The 21,020-nt window shown below is 42.2% G+C and overlaps 1 protein-coding gene across 2 annotated transcripts; it reads left to right on the top strand.

Moving 5' to 3' along the window:
• Positions 1–4,447: 4,447 nt before the first annotated feature.
• On the top strand, positions 4,448–20,470 carry SLAMF7 (SLAM family member 7). 2 transcript variants are annotated; one of them, XM_027528409.1, is made up of 7 exons: positions 4,460–4,542; positions 12,447–12,779; positions 12,897–13,169; positions 13,382–13,498; positions 14,388–14,491; positions 18,568–18,630; positions 19,460–20,470. In XM_027528409.1, the coding sequence occupies exons 1-7, from the start codon at positions 4,494–4,496 to the stop codon at positions 19,529–19,531; spliced, it is 1,011 nt and encodes a 336-aa protein (XP_027384210.1). In that variant the 5' UTR covers positions 4,460–4,493; the 3' UTR covers positions 19,532–20,470. The 2 variants fall into 2 exon arrangements, with proteins under 2 accessions (XP_027384218.1, XP_027384210.1); XM_027528417.1 differs by lacking the exon at positions 13,382–13,498 and having other exon boundaries at positions 4,448–4,542.
• The last annotated feature ends 550 nt before the right edge of the window (positions 20,471–21,020 follow it).

Below are 21,020 nucleotides of genomic sequence, written 5' to 3'. Positions count from 1 at the left end.
AACAGACCTACCCTAAAAGAATGGCTAAAGGAATATCTAGAAACAGAAAGAAAAAAGAAAGAACAAGCAATGGGAAGAGTAAAAATACATGAGAAAATATAATGGACTATATTTCTCTTTTCTTTCCTTTTTTTTTTTTTTTTTTGCCACTCCATGCAGCTTGCAGGATCTTAGTTCTTAACCAGGGATTGAACCCAGCCCTTGCAGTGTAAGCACTGACTCCTAACCACTGGACAAATAGATAATTTCCTATCCTCCTCTGGAGTTTTCTAAATTATGTCTGATAATTGAAGCAAAAATTATAACTTTACCTGACATGATTCTCAATGTGTGGAAAGATTTTATTTAAGATAAGATAATAAAAAGTGATGGTAAAAGAGTCTAGTACAGATAATGTTTCTACACATTAGTTGAACTAGTAAATGGATCATAAAGAAAGAAAGGGAATTCCAGAAAAACATCTACTTCTGCTTCACTAACGCCTTTGACTGTGTGGATCATGACAAATTGAGGAAAATTCTTAAAGAGATGGAAATACCAGATCACCTGACCTGCCTCCTGAGAAACCTATATGCAAGTCAAGAAGCAACACTTAGAACCAGACATGAAACAATGGACTGGTTCAAAATTGGGAAAGGAGTACATCAAGGCTGTATATTGTCACCCTGCTTACTTAACTTATATGCAGAGTACATCATGTGAAATGATGGGTGGGGTGAATCACAAGATTCCAAGAGAAACATTAACAACCTCAGATAATACAATGATACCACTCTAATGTTGGGAAGCAAATAGGAACTGAAGAGCCTCTTGACGAGGATGAAAGAAGAGAGTGAAAAAGCTGGCTTAAAACCTCAATGGGGACAAAGGGGAAACAGTGACAGATTTTATTTTCTTAGCCTCCAAAATCCTGTGGATGGTGACTGCAGCCATGAAATTTTAAAAAAAGCTATGGCAAATCTAGACAGTGTATTAAAAAGCAGAGACACTTTTCGGACAAAGGTCCATCTAGTCAAGTCTATGGTTTTTCCAGTGGTCATGTATGGATGTGAGAGTTGGACTGTGAAGAAGGCTGAGTGCTGAAGAATTTATGCTTTTAAACTGTGGTGTTGGAGAAGACTATTGAGAGTCCCTTGGACAGCAAGGAGATTAAACCATTCAATCCTAAAGGAAATCAACCCTGAATATTCATTGGAAGAACTGATGCTGAAGCTGAAGCTCCAATGCTTTGGCCACCTGATGTGAAGAGTTGACTCAATGGAAAAGACCTTGATGCTGGGAAAGATTGAAGGCAGGAGGAGAAGGGGATGACAGAGGATGAGATGGTTGGATGGCATCACCAACTTGATGGACATGAGTTTGAGTAAGCTCTGGGAGTTGGTGATGGACAGGGAGGCCTGGCATGCTGCACTCTGTGGGGTCACAAAGAGTTGGACATTACTTAGCAACTGAAAAACAACAGCAACAATGTAATGCTTTAAGCAGTCATTTAAAAATCTATTGAGATACATTCAAGACACACTATCAGTTCAGTTCAGTTCAGTCGCTCAGTCGTGTCCAACTTTTTGGGACCCCATGAACCACAGCACGCCAGGCCTCCCTGTCCATCACCAACTCCCAGAGTTCACTCAAACTCATGTCCATCGAGTCGGTGATGCCATCTCATCCTCTGTCACCACCTTCTCCTTTTGCCCCCAACCCCTCCCAGCATCAGGGTCTTTTCAATGGGGCAACTCTTCACATGAGGTGGCCAAAGTATTGGAGTTTCAGCTTCAGCATCAGTCCTTCCAATGAACACCCAGGACTGACTGATCTCCTTTAGGATGGACTGGTTGGATCTCCCTGCAGTCCAAGAGACTCTCAAGAGTCTTCTCCAACACCACAGTTCAAAACCATCAATTCTTCAGCACTCAGCTTTCTTCACAGTCCAACTCTCACATCCATACATGACCACTGGAAAAACCATAGACTTGACTAGATGGACCTTTGTTGGCAAAGTAATCTCTCTGCTTTTGAATATAATATCTAGGTTGGTCATAACTTTCCTTCCAAGGAGTAAGCGTCTTTTAATTTCATGGCTGCAATCACCATGTGCAGTGGTTTTGGAGCCCCCATAAATAAAGTCTGACACCATTTCCTCTGTTTCCCCATCTATTTCCCATGAAGTGATGGGACCAGATACCATGATCTTAGTTTCAAATCAAAATGAATTTTTTTAAATTTAAGTAACCTATAGAATGGCCAGGAAAGCAAAACAAAAGAACAAAAAAATCAGAAGAAACCAGAAGCAAATAGTAAAATGGCAGACTTAAGCCATGATAAATCAATAACTACATTATATAAACCAAAGGAATGGAATAGTGAACCCCAAAATATACACACACAGGTATGATTAACTGCTTTTTGAAAGAGGTGTAAAAGCAATTCAATACAGAAAGGACAGTCTTTTCAATAAATGGTGTTGGAACAGTGGGACAACCAAGTGTTATGGATACAAGACCCTTGTAGAATAAATGTATTCTGGAACTCTCTTGCTTTTTCGATGACCCAACAGATGTTGGCAATTTGATCTCTGGCTCCTCTGCGTTTTCTAAAACCAGCTTAAACATCTGGAAGTTCATGGTTCATGTATTGCTGAAGCCTGGCTTGGAGAATTTTGAGCATTACTTTACTAGCGTGTGAGATGAGTGCAATTGTGTGGTACTTTGAGCATTCTTTGGCATTGCCTTTCTTTGGGATTGGAATGAAAACTGACCTTTTCCAGCCCTGTGGCCACTGCTGAGTTTTCCAAATTTGCTGGCATATTGAGTGCAGCACAGAGGAACCAGAGATCAAATTGCCAACATCCGTTGGATCATGGAAAAAGCAAGAGAGTTCCAGAAAAACATCTATTGCTGCTTTATTGACTATGCCAATTCTGTTGACTGTGTGGATCACAATAGACTGTGGAAAATTCTGAAAGAGATGGGAATACCAGACCACCTGACCTGCCTCTTGAGAAACCTATATGCAGGTTAGGAAGCAACAGTTAGAACTGGACATGGAACAACAGACTGGTTCCAAATAGGAAAAGGAGTACATCAAGGCTGTATATTGTCACCCTGTTTATTTAACTTACATGCAGAGTATATCATGAGAAAGGCTGGGCTGGAAGAAGCACAAGCTGGAATCAAGATTGCCAGGAGAAATATCAATAACCTCAGGTATGCAGATGACACCACCCTTATGGCAGAAAGTGAAGAGGAACTCAAAAGCCTCTTGATGAAAGGGAAAGAGGAGAGTGAAAACGTTGGCTTAAAGCTCAACATTCAGGAAACGAAGATCATGGCATCTGGTCCCATCACTTCATGGGAAATAGATGGGGAAACAGTGGAAACAGTGTCAGACTTTATTTTTTTTTGGGGGGGGGGGCTCCAAAATCACTGCAGATGGTGACTGTAGTCATGAAATTAAAAGACGCTTACTCCTTGGAAGAATAGTTGTGACCAACCTAGATAGCATATTCAAAAGCAGAGACATTACTTTGCCAACAAAGGTCTGTCTAGTCAAGGCTATGGTTTTTCCAGTGGTCATGTATGGATGTGAGAGTTGGACTGTGAAGAAGGCTGAGTGCTGAAGAATTGATGCTTTTGAACTGTGGTGTTGGAGAAGACTCTTGAGAGTCCCTTGGACTGCAAGGAGATCCAACCAGTCCATTCTAGAGGAGATCAGCCCTGGGTGTTCTTTGGAAGGAATGATGCTGAAGCTGAAACTCCAATACTTTGGCCACCTCATGTGAAGAGTTGACTCATTGGAAAAGACCCTGATGCTGGGAGGGATTGGGGTCAGGAGGAGAAGGGGACGACAGAGGATGAGATGGCTGGATGGCATCACCGACTTGATGGACGTGAGTTTGAGTGAACTCCAGGAGATGGTGATGGACAGGGAGGCCTGGCGTGCTACAATTCATGGGGTCACAAAGAGTTGGACACGACTAAGCAACTGAACTGAACTGAACTGAATACAAATATCTTCTCCCACCACATGGCTTTTCTTTTTACTATTATAATGATTTCTTTTGATTAAAGAAGTACTTAATTTTGCTGTAATATACTCTAAGCCTTCATTTTCTCATCTGTAAAACTAGGGATTGTGGAAGTATTTTACTCACAAGATTGTTATGAGGGATACATTAAAGAATTCAGGTACTCCTGGTACTCTGAAAAGCTCAGGAGATATTATTTTATCTCCAGTGCAACTCTCTCATTCTCCATAACCTTCTATTTCCTTCCATGTTCTCTCTTCTGAATCTCTGAGAGGTCCTGTGGTATAGCAGAAACAGTTGACCATATAGCTTTAATCATTAGTGATTTAGTCATTCTTTGTGAACATAGGCAAAAAAGTCACTAAACGTGACTCACTATCCCATGACCCCACCTTCTAACTGGGGAAGAAATATAAACACTACAGAAGGGAAGTGCGTTTATTTCGGTGGTTAACACCCAGAAAGCAATATGCTTGGCGCCCCAGCATGCTTCATCTTTCTCCTCTGCCAGCTCACAGGTGAGTGCAACCAGATCCTCTTATTTTCCTGATTGTCTACCCCATCCTGGGTGTAGCTCCAAGCTCCTGGCTCCACTCTGGATCTCTGGCTCAACTCAGCAGGCTCTATCTCTCATGTAATATTGTTTTGTTTCCTGTGGTATCTGAATCACATATGGCAGAAAGAGACTGCAGGGACAGGAGAAGGAATGACTTTGGGGGTTAACTGCTCTTCTGACTGTCCCAGGGAAGGAAGGGTTGAACGAAGTGGTGTTGGGTATCAGGAAGACCTGTGTTCTAACCTGGAGTCTGCCGTGAATTAGATGAAAAATGTCATCTTCTCCAGACCTCAGCTCTTCCTCATTTTGAGAGTAATTTTAAAAACAAAATGAGATGCTGAGATGGTACAAGTGTAAATTTCTTTACTTAGAAATATGTATTTTAAATATTTTTATTTAAATATATTTATAACATTTATACATGTATTTCTATGTTTTATATTTTCATTGTTGTTTAGTCGCTAAGTCATGTCCAACAGTTTTGTGATCACATGGGCTGTAGCCTGCCATGCTCCTTTATCCGTGGTATTTCCCAGGCAAGAATACTGGAGTAGGCTGCCATTTCTGTCTCTAGGGTATCTTCCTGACCCAGGGATCGAACCTGCATCTGCTGCACTGGCAGGCAGTTTCTTTACCACTGAGCCACCAGGGAAGCCCATGTTTCATATTTACATCAATATAAATATATGTTATTTAGAAAAATATTTTAAATGATTATGCATTTAACAATCATTTTAATGGCAGAGAACTTTTGAATTTTCTCTCTTAACCCAAGCAATGCAATCAGTGTCTACTTAGAAAACCAATCCTTTCCTCCCCACCACCAGAGCTCTTGAAGTGTTTTGCATCAACAGACTCTCACCCTCCTTGAGTTCTTTAAAAGTTTCTGTTTTTAGGAAGCACCTGGTCCTGGTATAGACCCCCACTTTAAAACCTCTCCTGAACGGAAATGGTGATCAGAAGTGGAACTTGGGGATGGTGATGTGGAGGGGAAACATGGCAGGACTTTTCAAAACCCAGGTGCTCGCCTGAAACCTGACCTGGGGCAGCAGGTTGGTTGGAGCAGCCCTGCTCCAAGAGACTGTGGCAGCCTGCATGCTATACCTCCTGTGATTGAAAGGACAATCCAAGATTGTTCTAGACCTTCCAGGAAGTAGGACCATGGAAGGAGTGCTGCCCCTGGACAAGAAGTCCTGAGTTTGATAGTAACTATATTATTGTGAATAGGTTTCTTGGCCTCTGAAACTTTTTGCTTACAAATTCATAGCAGAAAATGAAACCTAACTTGCAAATTATCGTGGTGTTTTAAATGAGATATCAAATGCAGAACAATAAATAATAAATCACCATTTATTAAGCTCGTATTACACAGGGCATTTTTCATACAATTTCTTCACAAGTTTTCGAGATAGGTATTATTATCCCCAAAATGTAGGCTCTGAGAAGTCAAATGTCTTAGGCAAGAGGAGGTAGAGCAGAGACTGAGTTTCCAAAGCTAGTGCTCATTTCATCACAGCAAACTAACTGGCTAACACTGTACTCCCAGGAAAAGTGCTTGATAAACATGTACTTGAGCTGAATCTTCCCCAGGGATTCCTTCTCTCTCCAGGTACACGAAGCCAAGGTAGGTGCTGGAAATGCCCAAGAAGAATAGGTAACTCCATTGTCAGAATGTGGATGCACCAACCAAGAATCACCCTAGCCAAATTCAGAGGGACTAAGGAGTAACTCTTGCAGCCTCAGTATTCTCATCTGGAAAATGGGCACAATTTTGTGGTGATTCTATTATACAATAGTGTTGAGGAGAAAGTTAATAAAATGAAATTAGAAAAAGTGGGTGAAATGGTATTGGGGAGATGTTGAAAAAGACAAGAAGAGAAAAACAAGAAAAAAGGTTTGGGAGGTCACAACCCAAAGGAAAGGCGTGTAGCAAAGGGGAGGAGCTGTGGTCCCTTCTTGTTATGAAGAGCATCTTAGGGTTGACTCTCCTGGTGCAAAAAATATCTGAGACTTGGCCATGGCAAAAAGCAAAGGGTCTTCTCTCCCAGCTCCCTCCACTTCCAAAAGTAGCTGGGAATGCTCACTGTAGGAGCTATCTCCCTGTGCAGTGGCTGGACATACTCTTTTGTTGTGCATTAACCAGTTACTGATGTGTATGCATTAGGGTCCAGACCACCTTCTAAGAAGCTTACCTTGAAAGAAGCCGCCCAAAAGAGGTTTTGGGAAATCTCACTTTTAGTCATTCTTATAGAAATGAGACCCAAAAGTAGGAAGCGTTCTCAAAGCCTGTCTCTTATACCACTACTGCCTGCTTCCCCTGTGCCCCCCACCATGGTTCAGACTGCTGTGTGCTTCTCAAAAACAACCTCCACATCTGTATTCACCCTTCACCCTCACCCAAACTCTGGTGAACAAAGGTTATGCCTTTTCTCCTGTGAGACTTTAGAATACTGAAACTCAAAGCAGTAGTGGGAGGCAGAAGTGGAAAGAATGAGGTCTTTAGAGAAGGCCGAGGAACAGTCTCCTCTTGTCACATCTGCCACTTTCCAGTTTGGGGTCTTGGGAAAGTGACTCAACATCTTGGAGCCCCAATTTCTTTATCTATAAAGTTCACCTTAACCTCTATCACACAGAGTTGCTTTGAGGATCAAGAAAGGGAATACTCATTATACCAAGTATTCATTGCTGGAGTTATTATTACAGAGGAACCAGAATGGAACCCAAGTCTCCTGACACCCAGTTAGCCCAGAGTTCTGTTTTACACTGCCCCAAGCTGCTTGAGAGGAGAGGTCATCTCCACTCATCCCTGGATGAGATCCCAGACCCCATCACCACAGGATCTGGAACCTAATGCCTGTAGATCAGTCATCTGCTAATTCACAGCAAAATGGTATGTCTAGTCAACTGCTAGGGGAATAGCTCCTTCTGGGGAATTTAAAGTGGAAAATAAAATGACAATCATGGTGGAATTTCAAGGGGTTAAGTGTGAGAAAGAGTTGAAGACTTTCTCAGGGAAGGGCTTTGAAGTAGGCTTTATGAGTATTAAACATGATTTCGATAGACAGAGAAAAGGATAAAGCACCAAAAAAAAGTGTGAGTTAGGACATAAACAGGGGATCAGCTGAGGAGGGAGTCCTGGTTGCATGTCTGGTAGTTAAGTGAGTGGCCATCCAAGGCTTCAATCATCCCACAGCATCAACTTTTGCTTGCCTAGGAGCAAAAATCCTGGGCTTCTCTAGATACAGTCAACCTGGGACATGTAATACCCCTGAACTAATGCCAGAGGAAGGCTACTACTTGAGTTGAGTGCCTGTCAGTCTTATCCAAACCATTTTGCTGCTACAAAATGAGGAGGGAGTGAAATGGATGCAGAGGAGGCAAGTTACAGTATTTACTGCACTGATCCAGGTGGGAATCTCATGGGATCCAAACCTCCAGGCCTTATAGATAAATGGGAATAGCCACCCATTCTCTAGGCTCTTCTGATCATACATGTTACATCCCCCATCCCCCACTGTGTGTTCCCTAAGTACCTGTCACTTCTCCTTTCACAACACATGTTGTTACTTATTTAATGACTCTCTTCCAACTCCATGAGTACAAGGATCATGATTATTTTGCTCCCCATTTATACCCTCCAATTCCTAAACAGTATCTGGCCAAAATATGGAGCTAAACAAACTCTTGTTAAAAGAAGGAATGACTGAATGAGCAGAGCATGACCTACCTAGATGTAGTAAAACTATAGAGGACCACACACTGAAGGTGGGGAAGCCATCCAAGAGAGGGAAGCTTTAGTTCTGTCTTAAAACCTGAGAAGAGAAGTGTCTTGTTTCTGGATCAAGAAACAGTCAACTGGGAAGAGGAAGCAAAATTGGTTAGGATTTGCCAGTCCAGCCCCCTAACCTCTGAGCTCACATACAGGAATGGCATGGAACCACTTTTCTCCTTTATGATGCTTCTTCTCATCCTGAAGATACAATAAAGACAGAACAATGTCCTCCATCTAGGTTCCCGTTGGCAATTTGCACTGTAATGCCCTCCAGTTTCATTCTAACAAGGAACAACGATTTTGAAGACAGTTTTTATATATTCACAAAATTCACATTTCTTAAAATGTACCCTGGGGAGATAGAACTGCATATGTAGAGATGTAAAAAGAACAATTATTTACTTGTGGCTTAAGTGTTGCATGAGTGCTAAAACACGAAAGTCAAACTCTTACAGTTTTATCACCCCAACACATCAAATGAAAAAAAATATACTGAAATGTACCCTAATCCAGGAAATTCACCTACTTAGGGGCAAGTCATAGCCAGTCTTTACTTGACTTCAAAATATTCACCCCTTTCATCTTGCGATTGAAGTAAAAGAATGAATGCATTAATTGATAAATCAAAAATTCAAAATAAAATTAATTTTTGTCTGTAACATTTACTGGGACTATTCTGACACCTCATGAGATGACCAAAGAGAAAGCAATGAAAAATCATCTTTCCCTTAGTATTAGAGAAGCAAGGAGGGCAGTTAAAAAAAAAAACCTGCTTACTTAACAGGGTGATTTGACAAAGGCTTGAGCGATCCAAAGTATATATCCACTGACTGATATAGAGAGGAAAAAGTTTGAAAGAAAAAACCAACTCTTAAAGAGCATTCACCCAGGAAGAGAAACCAGTTCTTGCAGAGATAAATTTAGCAAATAAGTTGGTCAAGACCTGTAATCAGAGGACTAGGTCAACATTTGGTAGCAACAGATTCCCTTACTCTGGGGCATTGATAGAACTGCTTGCACCTGAAGGATGGTCAAGAAAGGACTTGAATGGGAATTTGGGATCCAGTGAGGCTCTGGGATTCAGAGTGGACACCTAAACCCTTGAGGGAACTGAGGATGGGGAGTAATGGAAAGGGCTGGAGCTGTAACAAATGCCAAGGGACCTTCAAACTGAGCTGCAGTGTAAAGAGTTCAGGCTCCAGGGCTGGAATGACATTGGGTTAAACCCTCAAATTATCACCTGCTAGCTTTGTGCTCTTGGACAAGTTACTTGAGGTTTGGTTTTGTTTAAATCAAATCCAGTTTACAAACTTTTGCTATGAAGGGCCAAATAGTAAATATTTTAAGTTTTGCAGGCAGTATGATTTTTATCACAACTATCCAATTCAACCTTTGTAGTGGAAAAGCAGTCATAGACTGCTGCTATGGAAAGAACATGGCTGTGTTCCAATAAAACTTTATTTTCAAAACAGGGGCAGAACAGATTTGGCCCATGGCCTATAAGGTTGCTGATCCCTAATAAAAGGACCAAAACTAATTTTCAGGATTGCTCTAAGTCACAGGTGTAATATTTACAAAAAAAAATTTGACACAGAATAAACCCTTAGTAACAGCAAAATAGTTATTTGGGAATAATACTTTCTAGGGTAATTGAGTGTTAACAGGAATTATAATTTTAGATAAAAACTTCTTCTGGCATCTCAGATGGTAAAGAATTTGCCTGCAATATGGAGGACCTGGGCTTGATCCATGTGTTGGGAAGATCTCCTGGAGAAGGGAATGGCTACCCACTCCAGTGTTCTTGCCTGGAGAATCCCATGGACAGAGGAGCCTGGCGGGCTATAGTCCACGGGGTAGCAAACAGTCAGACATGACTGAGCGACTAACACTTTCACTTTCAGGCTTTCATGATTTTAGATATCTGAATAAGCCAGTTGCAGGAATTTGGGTTTTACTAGAAGAGTTATGAGTTACATGAGTGCTGGGGTGGTAGAAAATACTATGGTAAGAGATCTAGCTGTGAAACAAAAAAGAGCCTGAATGATTGGTCAATCAGCACAGGCCCAAGCAGGCACAGTGCCTGGGACCCACATTAGTTTTCATTTTGATTTTTTTTTAATCTGAAGGAAAAAAAATATTGCAATAATAATGACTATGTAGTAACAAATCTAACAGGTGTTACATCCATTTTTATACCAACACAGCACAAAATATAAATTTTAATATTTTATGGAAGAATGACCAACTAGGAAGGAAAAATAACTTTGGGTTTTTACTTTTACAGAGAACATCTTTAAGGAGAAGACTTTGGTTCTGATTTTAGTTTTTCCACTATTTCTGAACCTTGAATAACTTCTACTATTGAGTTTTCTCATTTGTAAAATATGCTGTATAAGGTCTTAACCCTGTGAGTACTGAGGTAGCATCTGCCTCTTACCATGTATTTCAGTAAGTCACTTAACCTCATTGTGGCTGTGGTTCCTGATCTATAAAATGAGACTGTGAAAGAAAAAAAAATTCTTCCTGTAAGCATTGGTTTGGGTTACATGAGATCAGAGTCGGGGCTTTCAAACAGCTAATCCCTATCTAAGTTCCCTCACTGCTACATCCAGAGGCCAACCTTCAGATCTTAATAGGTAGAAGGTGACTCATTCCTCATACTTGTTTACTAGAAATACTCACTTGACCACTTCTGGAAGCTTTTTCAGCAGCCATTCTTAGCTATTTTTCACCTGGAGACAAAAAAATCAGTGATGGTTGTTTGCAAGTCATGCTTTTTGAGGTGAATTAGTATTGCAGTGAAATAAAAATTGGGGAAACAGTGGGCATTAAAACCCTACTACAATTCCTGATAGTTCAGAGTAAGCATCACAAGGTAGCCTGGGCATATTTCAGAGCTCCCAGTCACCCATTTTTTTCCTTTTCACTCAAGAAAGGATACTGGAACTCAAGTGAATGAGAACCTCATTTAGGGATGATCTTGAATTCCCTCCATTCTATTATAAAATAGAAAAATTTTCCGTGGTGTATATAGACCACAACTTTTTATCGATTCATCTGTTGATGGACATCTAGGTTGCTTCCATGCTCTAGCTATTGTAAATAGTGCTTCAATGAACAGTGGGATACATGTGTCTCTTTCAATTTTGGTTTCCTCAAGGTATATGCCTAGGAGTGGGAATCCTGGGTCATATGGTGGTTTTATTCCTAGTTTTTTTAAAAGAATCTCCATACAGTCTTCCATAGCGACTGTATCAGTTTACATTCCCAACAGTGCAAGAGCGTTCCCTCTTCTCCACACCTTGTCCAGCATTTATTGTTTGTAAACTATTTGATGATGGCCATTCTGACCGGTGTGAGGTGATATTACCATACATAAAATAGATAGCCAATGGGAATTTTCTGTATGTTTCAGGAAACTCAAACAGGGACTCTGTATCAATCTAGAGGGGTGGGATAGGGAGGGAGATGGGAGGGAGCTCCAAAAGGGAGGGGATATATGTATACCTATGGCTGATTCATGTTGAGGTTTGACAGAAAACAGCAAAATTCTGTAAAGCAATTATCCTTCAATGAAAAAATTAATTAATTTTAAAAAATAGAAAAATAAATCATCCTCAAAATTCTATGTTACCATTGTCTTTAAGAACTTATAGCTTTCTTGTCAGTGCTCTGGCTTGTGCTTGAGAACCTCTGTCCCAGGTCATGTAGACTGTCACCTTCCTCATCTGCATCAAAATTGGCTCTCCCAGGAGCAGCCTGGAAGTCCTACATGGAGCTTGAACAGTAACCTCCCTACTTGTCCTTCTACGGGAACTTGTCAAGACTGGAGCTGGGTTTCACGGTGTACCTCAGAGCTTGGTCTTTTCAACCAGAGGTCTCTGGAAATGGGGTGGATTTACCTGCCATCACCCCTTTCAGGCAGAGAATTCTGACCTCAATGTCTTTGTGTGAAGAGGTCCCAAAAGGTTTCCTGGGGCTGGCTAGGTTAGACTGAAAGGGTTTCTTGGGACCTTTCCGAGACCCAAAGGGAGTGAGTAATTGGTGGCAAAGGCAGGGACTCGGGTTTATTTTATGGTTCTCTGTTTCTGCAGGGCCAGCAGCCTCTGGAATCCCAAAGAAGCTGGTTGGTGCCATTGGTGGGTCTGTGATTTTCCCTCTGAATCTCTCAGTAAATCTAGTTGACAGCATTATCTGGGTCTTCAATTCAACCACTCTCGTTACCATACAGCCAAAAACAGCAGGCAAAAAAGCCCTTGTCATAGTGACCCAAAAGCGTAACATGGAAAGAGTGAATTTCCCACATGAAGGCTACTCCCTGAAGCTCAGCAGACTGAAGAAGAACGACTCAGGTATCTACCGTGTGGAGATACACAGCTCAACCCTCCAGGATCCCCTCACCCAGGAGTATGAGCTGCATGTCTATGGTGAGCAGAATCAGGTCCAAAGGCGGATGACTGCCTTCATAAAGTGGTGAACCCCCTGATATTGAAGCTGTTCAAACAAAGACTGGATGTCTATTCGGTTGTCTATTTCTCTTACAGAGTACCTGTCAAAGCCCAAAGTCGTCATAGGTCTGCAGGAGAATAAGAATGGCACCTGTGTAACCAATCTCACATGTTCCATGGAACATGGAGAAGAGGATGTAACTTACAGCTGGAAGTCTCTGGACCAGACAACCAATGAATCCCACAGGGGCTCCATTCTCCCCATATCCTGGAGGTGGGAGAAAAGTGACATGACCTTCATCTGCATGGCCAGTAACCCCATCAGCAGCAACTCCTCAAACCCTATCTTTGCCCAGAATCTCTGTGAAGGTGACTGTCTCTCCTCTTTCTCCGGGAGCCCCTGTTCTTAAGACCTATATCTTCTTCTCCTGGTTCCCATGTGAACAAACCTTTTGTGAAAACTAGAAGCCCTGGGGAAATCATCAGACTGGGAGGAAGGTTGCAATTGCTCTAAAAGCTGTGCCATTTTCCCTAGCTGATGCTTCTCCCTGGCTGTGCCTCCACCCGTTCTCTTTCTAAAGGTGCTGCTGGGGGCCAGGCTCCCTACGTGGTCCTCTACGTCCTGTTGTCGTTCTTCCTGCTCTGTTCCCTCGCACTGGTGTTAATTATTTTTATCATACAAAGAGAAAGAAAAAAAGGTAGAGTATGTACTGTTTACCTCAATCTTGCATCTTTTCCCTCATTCATTTAACAAGCATATGTTGGACTGTGTGTCAAGCTTCGTGCCTGGCACTAAGGATGCAGAAATGAAGAAGCCACAGTCTGTCCTAAAGGACAGGACCATCCATTGGCACTTGGTTCTGCAGTGGAGAGAATACTTTCATTTCTATCCTAAGGTCTTATCAGTCCCTTCTCCAGTGCCTGCCTTCTCTTTCCCCCCAGAGGGACTTACTAGTGTAGCCCTTCTGCTGACACAGGCCCCACACAGCTGACTCTGCTCCCCTGACCAGAAGGCCATGGCCTCCAACACTGAGGTCCACAGACCAGCACACTCCAGTCAGCCCATCCCTGTCAGAGCCCCCAGCCCATCCCAAGTCCCTCCACTGGATCAACTCCAGAGATTTCTCTTCACTCCCCACCTCAGTCTAGATACATTCCTCTTGGAGAAGGCATTGTCTGTCTTTCTCCATGCTATATCCCATGTCCCTAAACCCTGCTGATTTGTCTTTTTGGGTTCCCACTGATACCGTCCACTGAGGGTATCAGGGAGGGACCTAAGCATTGGTTAGGAATGAACTGCAGACACTGAGATCTTCTTTCCCTCCTGGAAACACTGAGGAATCATTTATGATCTCCTCTGCTTCCTATTTAGAGTTTGGGAAGCAAAGTGATGAGGGTTACCAGTTCATCTTGGAGTTTTCCTGGGTTTAGCATTAAAAGTCTCATGTTCTGGAAAACCCTTCAGTTACAGGAAAATCAGGATGCTTGAAAATCACCCTAAGTGGGTTATTCAAATAGGATGGTGTACCAATAAGGGTGGCCAGTGGAAGGAGGACCAGCTCTGATTCTTTCTCAACTTGTTTTCAGAGATCATTGAAGAGAAGAAGGAACTGGACACTCATCAGAAAACTCTTCCCTTCCCTCCCATTCCTGAAGAGATGCCCGAGTATGATACAATCTCTACTTTTAATGTGAGTTCTTTCCCATTTTTTCTGGGGCCTGATTCTCCTCTGAGTCCCTCCTTTGTTTAGTTGAGCTTTTTCCAAGGATTCGGACAACATGAGAAATGAGAATGTATAACCCTTGAACCCAATGCACTTTATCTCTTCCATCTTTTTTTTTTTATTCAATTTTAATTTAAAAAAAATTATACATGTGTTCCCCATCCTGAACCCTCCTCCCTCCTCCCTCCCCATACCATCCCTCTGGGTCGTCCCAGTGCACCAGCCCCAAGCATCCAGCATCGTGCATTGAACCTGGACTGGCATCTCGTTTCATACATGACATTTCACAGGTTTCAATGCCATTCTCCCAAATCTTCCCACCCTCTTCCTCTCCCACAGAGTCCATAAGCCTGTTCTATACATCAGTGTCTCTTTTGCTGTCTCGTACACAGGGTTATCGTTACCATCTTTCTAAATTCCATATATATGCGTTAGTATACTGTATTGGTGTTTGTCCTTCTGGCTTACTTCACTCTGTATAATAGGCTCCAGTTTCATCAACCTCATTAGAACTGATTCAAATGTATTCTTTTTAATGGCTGAGTAATACTCCATTGTGTATATGTACCACAGCTTCCTTATCCATTCATCTGCTGATGGACATCTAGGTTGTTTCCATGTCCTGGCTATTATAAACAGTGCTGCGATGAACATTGGGGTACACGTGTCTCTTTCCCTTCTGGTTTCCTTAGTGTGTATGCCCAGCAGTGGTATTGCTGGATCATAAGGCGGTTCTATTTCCAGTTTTTTAAGGAATCTCCACACTGTTCTCCATAGTGGCTGTACTAGTTTGCATTCCCACCAACAGTGTAAGAGGGTTCCCTTTTCTCCACACCCTCTTCAACATTTATTATTTGTAGACTTTTGGGTCACAGCCATTCAGACTGGTGTGAAATGGTATCTCATATTGGTTTTGATTTGCATTTCTCTGATAATGAGTGATGTTGAGCATCTTTTCATGTGTTTGTTAGCCATCTGTATGTCTTCTTTGGAGAAATGTCTATTTAGATCTTTGGCCCATTTTTTGATTGGGTCATTTATTTTTCTAGAGTTGAGCTGTAGGAGTTGCTTGTATATTTTTGAGATTAGTTGTTTGTCGGTTGCTTCATTTGCTATTATTTTCTCCCATTCTGAAGGCTGTCTTTTCACCTTGCTAATAGTTTCCTTTGATGTGCAGAAGCTTTTAAGTTTAATTAGTTATATGCCAATAAAATGGACAACGAGGAAGAAATGGACAAATTCTTAGAAAAGTACAACTTTCCAAAACTCGACCAGGAAGAAATAGAAAACCTTAACAGACCCATCACAAGCACGGAAATTGAAACTGTAATCAAAAATCTTCCAGCAAACAAAAGCCCAGGTCCAGATGGCTTCACAGCTGAATTCTACCAAAAATTTAGAGAAGAGCTAACACCTATCCTGCTCAAACTCTTCCAGAAAATTGCAGAGGAAGGTAAACTTCCAAACTCATTCTATGAGGCCACCATCACCCTAATACCAAAACCTGACAAAGATCCCACAAAAAAAGAAAACTACAAGCCAATATCACTGATGAACATAGATGCAAAAATCCTAAACAAAATTCTAGCAATCAGAATCCAACAACACATTAAAAAGATCATACACCATGACCAAGTGGGCTTTATCCCAGGGATGCAAGGATTCTTCAATATCTCTTCCATCTTTATGGATTCTTTCCTGTGCAGGAATTGATGGCCTTTGGTTCTGACCCAGCCGGGAATGCTAACACTGTGATCCATGGAATCACTCCTTCCCCCTGGCACAATGGCCACTCAGCAGGCCTGATCCCTTTTGTATAGGCAGTGGAGATAGAAATGTGATTTATTTATTTATTTATTTATTTATTTTTACTTTACAATATTATATTGGGTTTGCCATACATCAACATGCATCCACCAGGGGTGTACACGTGTTCCTTTAACATATTTGAGTTATGGTGTCAGAAGGTGGGCTTCAGAGATGCTTTTTCCTCTGAGGCAATTCAAGGAACCAGCAGGAGGAGGCTCAGATGTTCCACACCCAAGACTTCCCATGTGTGGGTCATCAAGCTTCAGTGACCACAAGGTTAATTCAAAGAAAACTCTTTGAAAAGAAAATCCCAAGATAAAGTTGAAAGAAATCCAAATAACAAGAGACAAATTGGGGACTTCACTGGTGGTCCAGTGGTTAAGACTCCACACTCCCAAAGCAGGAAGCCTGGGTTCAATCCCTAGTCAGGGAACTGGATCCCACACGCTGCAACTAAGAGAGCCTGCAGCCAGCAATGAAGATCCTGTGTGCCACAACTAAGATCCAGAAGAGCCAAATTGATTAACTGATTATAGAAAAATGAGAGAGAGAGGCAGTTTTGAGACAAGAACTAGATAGACAGCTTCAAAAGGTCCCCTGGGAGCAATCATTGTAGCCAAGGCTGGGCTTGCTCCTTAGGGGTCATAGTGCTCTTTCCACATTGGCCCACTTAATGAAAAAGTTAAAGCACTTTAGAGCCTCAAAAATCTTAGTGTTACTTCAGCCATCAATGCCTCTGGATCAGGATGCATCTTCTTACACTTATCCACAACTTTTCCAAGAGGAGTCATTACATTTCCTCTTCCAAGTTGTTGATGTTCTGAAAGCTCCTTCCTTCCTTACAGGAGAGACCTCTCTGTGCTCCACTCAGCCTGACTTTTGTCAAAACTAATCACTTTCCTAACATCCCCCTCTTCTCCTGCTCAAGACACATTCCCTGGAGACCACAGTACTGTCCTCGATGTTCAAGAATAAACTTTACTGACCCAGGATATCTGTCTCTGGCCTGGGAGGAGCTTTTGTTACTGTTGTCATCATTGTTTTATCCCTTTCTGATTTGAGTTTGTTTGCAACATTAGCAGTGTTATTTCAAATTATTCTTTAATCACTTGGGAGATTCATAGCTCACGGGACTTATTTATCTTACATATTTATTAGATGATTTAAACAGAACACAGTTTAAAAATAATGCAGTTGCTTCTTGAAAAAAGTCATTAATAATTACAATGGCAGTCACGGGCAAGAATACTTCTCACTCCCTGTTCCTGCTCCAGAACCCTCTCTTCCCTCTCACCATCTCTTCCCACCTCTGCTTTCCCTTCTCCAGATTCTGGATGCCTCTTTAGCCTTGTCTATGTGACCCAGGGTGTTCAGTTCAGTTCAGTTCAGCTGCTCAGTCGTGTCCAACTCTGTGACCCCATGGACTACAGCACTCCAGCCCTCCCTGTCCATCACCAACTCCCAGAGTTTACTCAAACCCATGTCCATTGTGTCAGTGATGCCATCCAACCATCTCATCCTCTGTCATCCCCTTCTCCTCCTGCCTTCAATCTTTCCCAGCATCTGGGTTTTTTCAAATGAGTAAGCTCTCCACATCAGGTGGCCAAAATATTGGAGTTTCAGCTTCAGCATCAGTCCTTCCAATGAATATTCAGGACTGATTTCCTTTAAGATGGACTGGTTTGATCTCCTTGCAAAGTCCAAGGGACTCTCATGAGTCTTCTCCAACACCACAGTTCAAAGGCTTCAATTCTTTGGCATTCAGCTTTCTTTATAGTCCAACTCTCCCATCCATACATAACCACTGGAAAAGCCATAGCTTTGACTAGACAGATTTTTGTTGGCAAAGTAATGTTTCTACTTTTTAATATGCTGTCTAGGTTGATCATAACTTTTCTTCCAAGGACCCAGGGTGTAGGTGATGATTTCTTTTGTTTGTTTTCTGCTGCTGCTGCTAAGTCGCTTCAGTTGTGTCCGACTCTGTGCGACCCCATAGACGGAAGCCCACCAGGCTCCCCCGTCCCTGGGATTCTCCAGGCAAGAATACTGGAGTGGGTTGCCATTTCCTTCTCCAATGCATGAAAGTGAAAAGTGAAAGTGAAGTCGCTCAGTCGTGTCTGACCCTTAGCGACCCCATAGACTGCAGCCTACCAGGCTCCTCCGTCCATGGGATTTTCCAGGCAAGAGTACTGGAATGGGGTGCCATTGCCTTCTTTGTCTTTGTTTTCTAACAGGACACTATTCCAGAGGAAAACCCAGCCAATACCATCTATTCCACTGTGCACATAGCCCCAAAGGTAAGAACCCTTAGGGCTGAGTTTCATCTTAGGTGTCCCATCCTCTTTTCTTATTCAAGATTACCTAGAATTTCTTGGGCCCCAGGGATTTCATTTTCCCTGGTACTAAAAGGCACCCAGTATATCCCATTCCTGTTGCTTAAGTTTACAAGTATGTGGGGAAAAGGGGAGAATTGTGTTTTAGGAGTTGAAGTGGGGATAAAGTGGAACAAATAGAGTAGGAGAGAGGTTCCAGGTAGGACTGATAGGGAAAATCAGCAAGAGCCTTACTGAGGGCATGGGGAAAGGTCCACGGCTTCAGCTGTGCCTGGGAGAAAGGGATGGATGGCTGGGGAGACAATTCCAGCTTATTTCGGGTCACTTGTAAACCGGAGGCAGGAGAACATTCCTCTTCTTTTCCAAGGTCTAGCTATGTTACATCTAGTTTGCACCTCCCCCCACAGTCAAATTACTACCAACACAGTAAGTTTGTAAATCTTATTCCTTCAGAGATCACACTTGGTGGAAGCAGGGATACCTTCCTTTCTCATCTTCAAACCAGATCAGAAAATTGAGGATGGGGCAAGCACTGTGCTTAGTAATAGGAAAGGTTGGTTTGGATAGATTGTTAGAAGGAAAGTTCAGTCCATTAAGCATTCAAGATAAATGTGGGTTAAGCTTGAGAGATAGTTTTTCTAAGGTCAAAATGATTAAACAGAGGAGCAAGCACAGTGGCAGGGGTTGGGTTGAGTACCCTTGGCAGTGAAGTTTCTGGGATGGTGGGGTCTCCTGGGAGGATCCAGAGCCCTGCTCCCTTACAGCATTCTTCATCTTTATGTCTGCCCGACAGGTAACAGAACCCTACTCCCTGCCCATGTTGTCAGATACACCAACGGCATCTATCTATAACAATGTCATGTAAACAGACATGTGCTCCAAAGAAAATGATCACAAGAATTCACATCAAGGAAGAATGAAGAACACTGACTTTCTTCGATAATAAACTATCCCTTATGCTCCTTCAGAGTTAAGAGTTCCTAATCTGGGAATTCCCATGTGGTCCAGTGGTTAAGACTCTGTGCTTTCACTGCTGAGGGCCCAGGTTCAATCCTTGGTTAGGGTACTAAGATCCCACAAGCCATGGGGTGAGGCAAAAAAAAAAAAAAAAGAGTCCAACATCCTATCCACTGCTGACAAATCTCAAACCCCAAATCCCTCCCTGGAAATTTGACTAGAAATTTATTGGCCAATTCAAAGCAAGGGGCTTAGAAGCATCTCTGTTGAAATGTTAACACAGATTCAAACAGCTCCCTTTCCAGGGCTTGGAGATGAGGAATACACCAAGTGCTTGGTTGCCAAGAGGGCAAGAACTTCAGGGTGGCCAGCTGACCTTAGCAGCAGAAGCAGAAGACAACAATCAGAGGGGATTGATTTACTGACTCATCAGTGACATGCTGAGCTCACGAGTGCTGTGCTGAGCTCACACTTATTTTGGTCAGATGTGCTCTCTGTGACCCTGAAACTGACCCTTCAGGAACTACTTCCCTGGGCAGTGGCAGCAGGCCTGACCACAGATTTCTGAAACCCAGGGAGTCAAGTGTGGATACACAAGACTTGGGAGTCAAAATGCACAAGGAAAGAGAAGCCGGGTGGAAGACAGTTTGGCTGACTGGAAACTCAAACAAGGAACATGCCGAGAGAGAACATTGCTTTTGGACATCTTTCTGGATACACAACTTGAATGGAAATGTTGGGAACAAATCTGAGATCCCAGGTCTGGGGGTGTGAAGTGTCTCCTTTATTTAAGGGAAAACAACTTGTGCATTGGGGAAGTGTAAAAATAAATGTCACTTATAAAGAGGAAGGTCTATTCATTTTCAGAGCTTTTGCTATTTCTGTGAAAACAATCAGTACAAAATAATACTTATGCTAAAGAGACATATTTTTGAGATGACAAATTCTGTTCCCCTTCATGCTGCTGCTGCTGCTAAGTTGCTTCAGTCGTGTCCGACTCTTAGCGACCCCATGGACTGCAGCCTACCAGGCTCCTCTGTCCATGGGATTTTCCAGGCAAGAGTACTGGAGTGGGGTGCCATTGCCTTCTCCAGTTCCCCTTCATAGATGTGTCCTTTCTGAGACACCACACCCAGTGGAGTGATATGCACATGGTAAATATTGTAAATGATTGTATTTATTACTACTTTTTTTTTTCAGAGTTCTAGGACTTTTAATTTGTCCCAAAATTGCTGAAGCAAAAATCATGATAAAACATTCTGCTTTCCTTTACACCCCCAACGCAAAAAAAAAAAAACAAAACAAACAAACAAAAAAACTCCATAAGAAAAAAATGGTTTTGTACATGGGAAGAAACAATATAAATTCAAAACTTACAGATAAGGGTTAGCTCTATC

Source organism: Bos indicus x Bos taurus, chromosome 3 (genome assembly GCF_003369695.1).
Source record: "Bos indicus x Bos taurus breed Angus x Brahman F1 hybrid chromosome 3, Bos_hybrid_MaternalHap_v2.0, whole genome shotgun sequence".
Classification (NCBI taxonomy): Eukaryota; Metazoa; Chordata; class Mammalia; order Artiodactyla; family Bovidae; genus Bos; species Bos indicus x Bos taurus.
The sequence above is the reverse complement of the archived record's forward strand: the minus strand, read 5'-3'. Positions and strand labels throughout refer to the sequence as shown.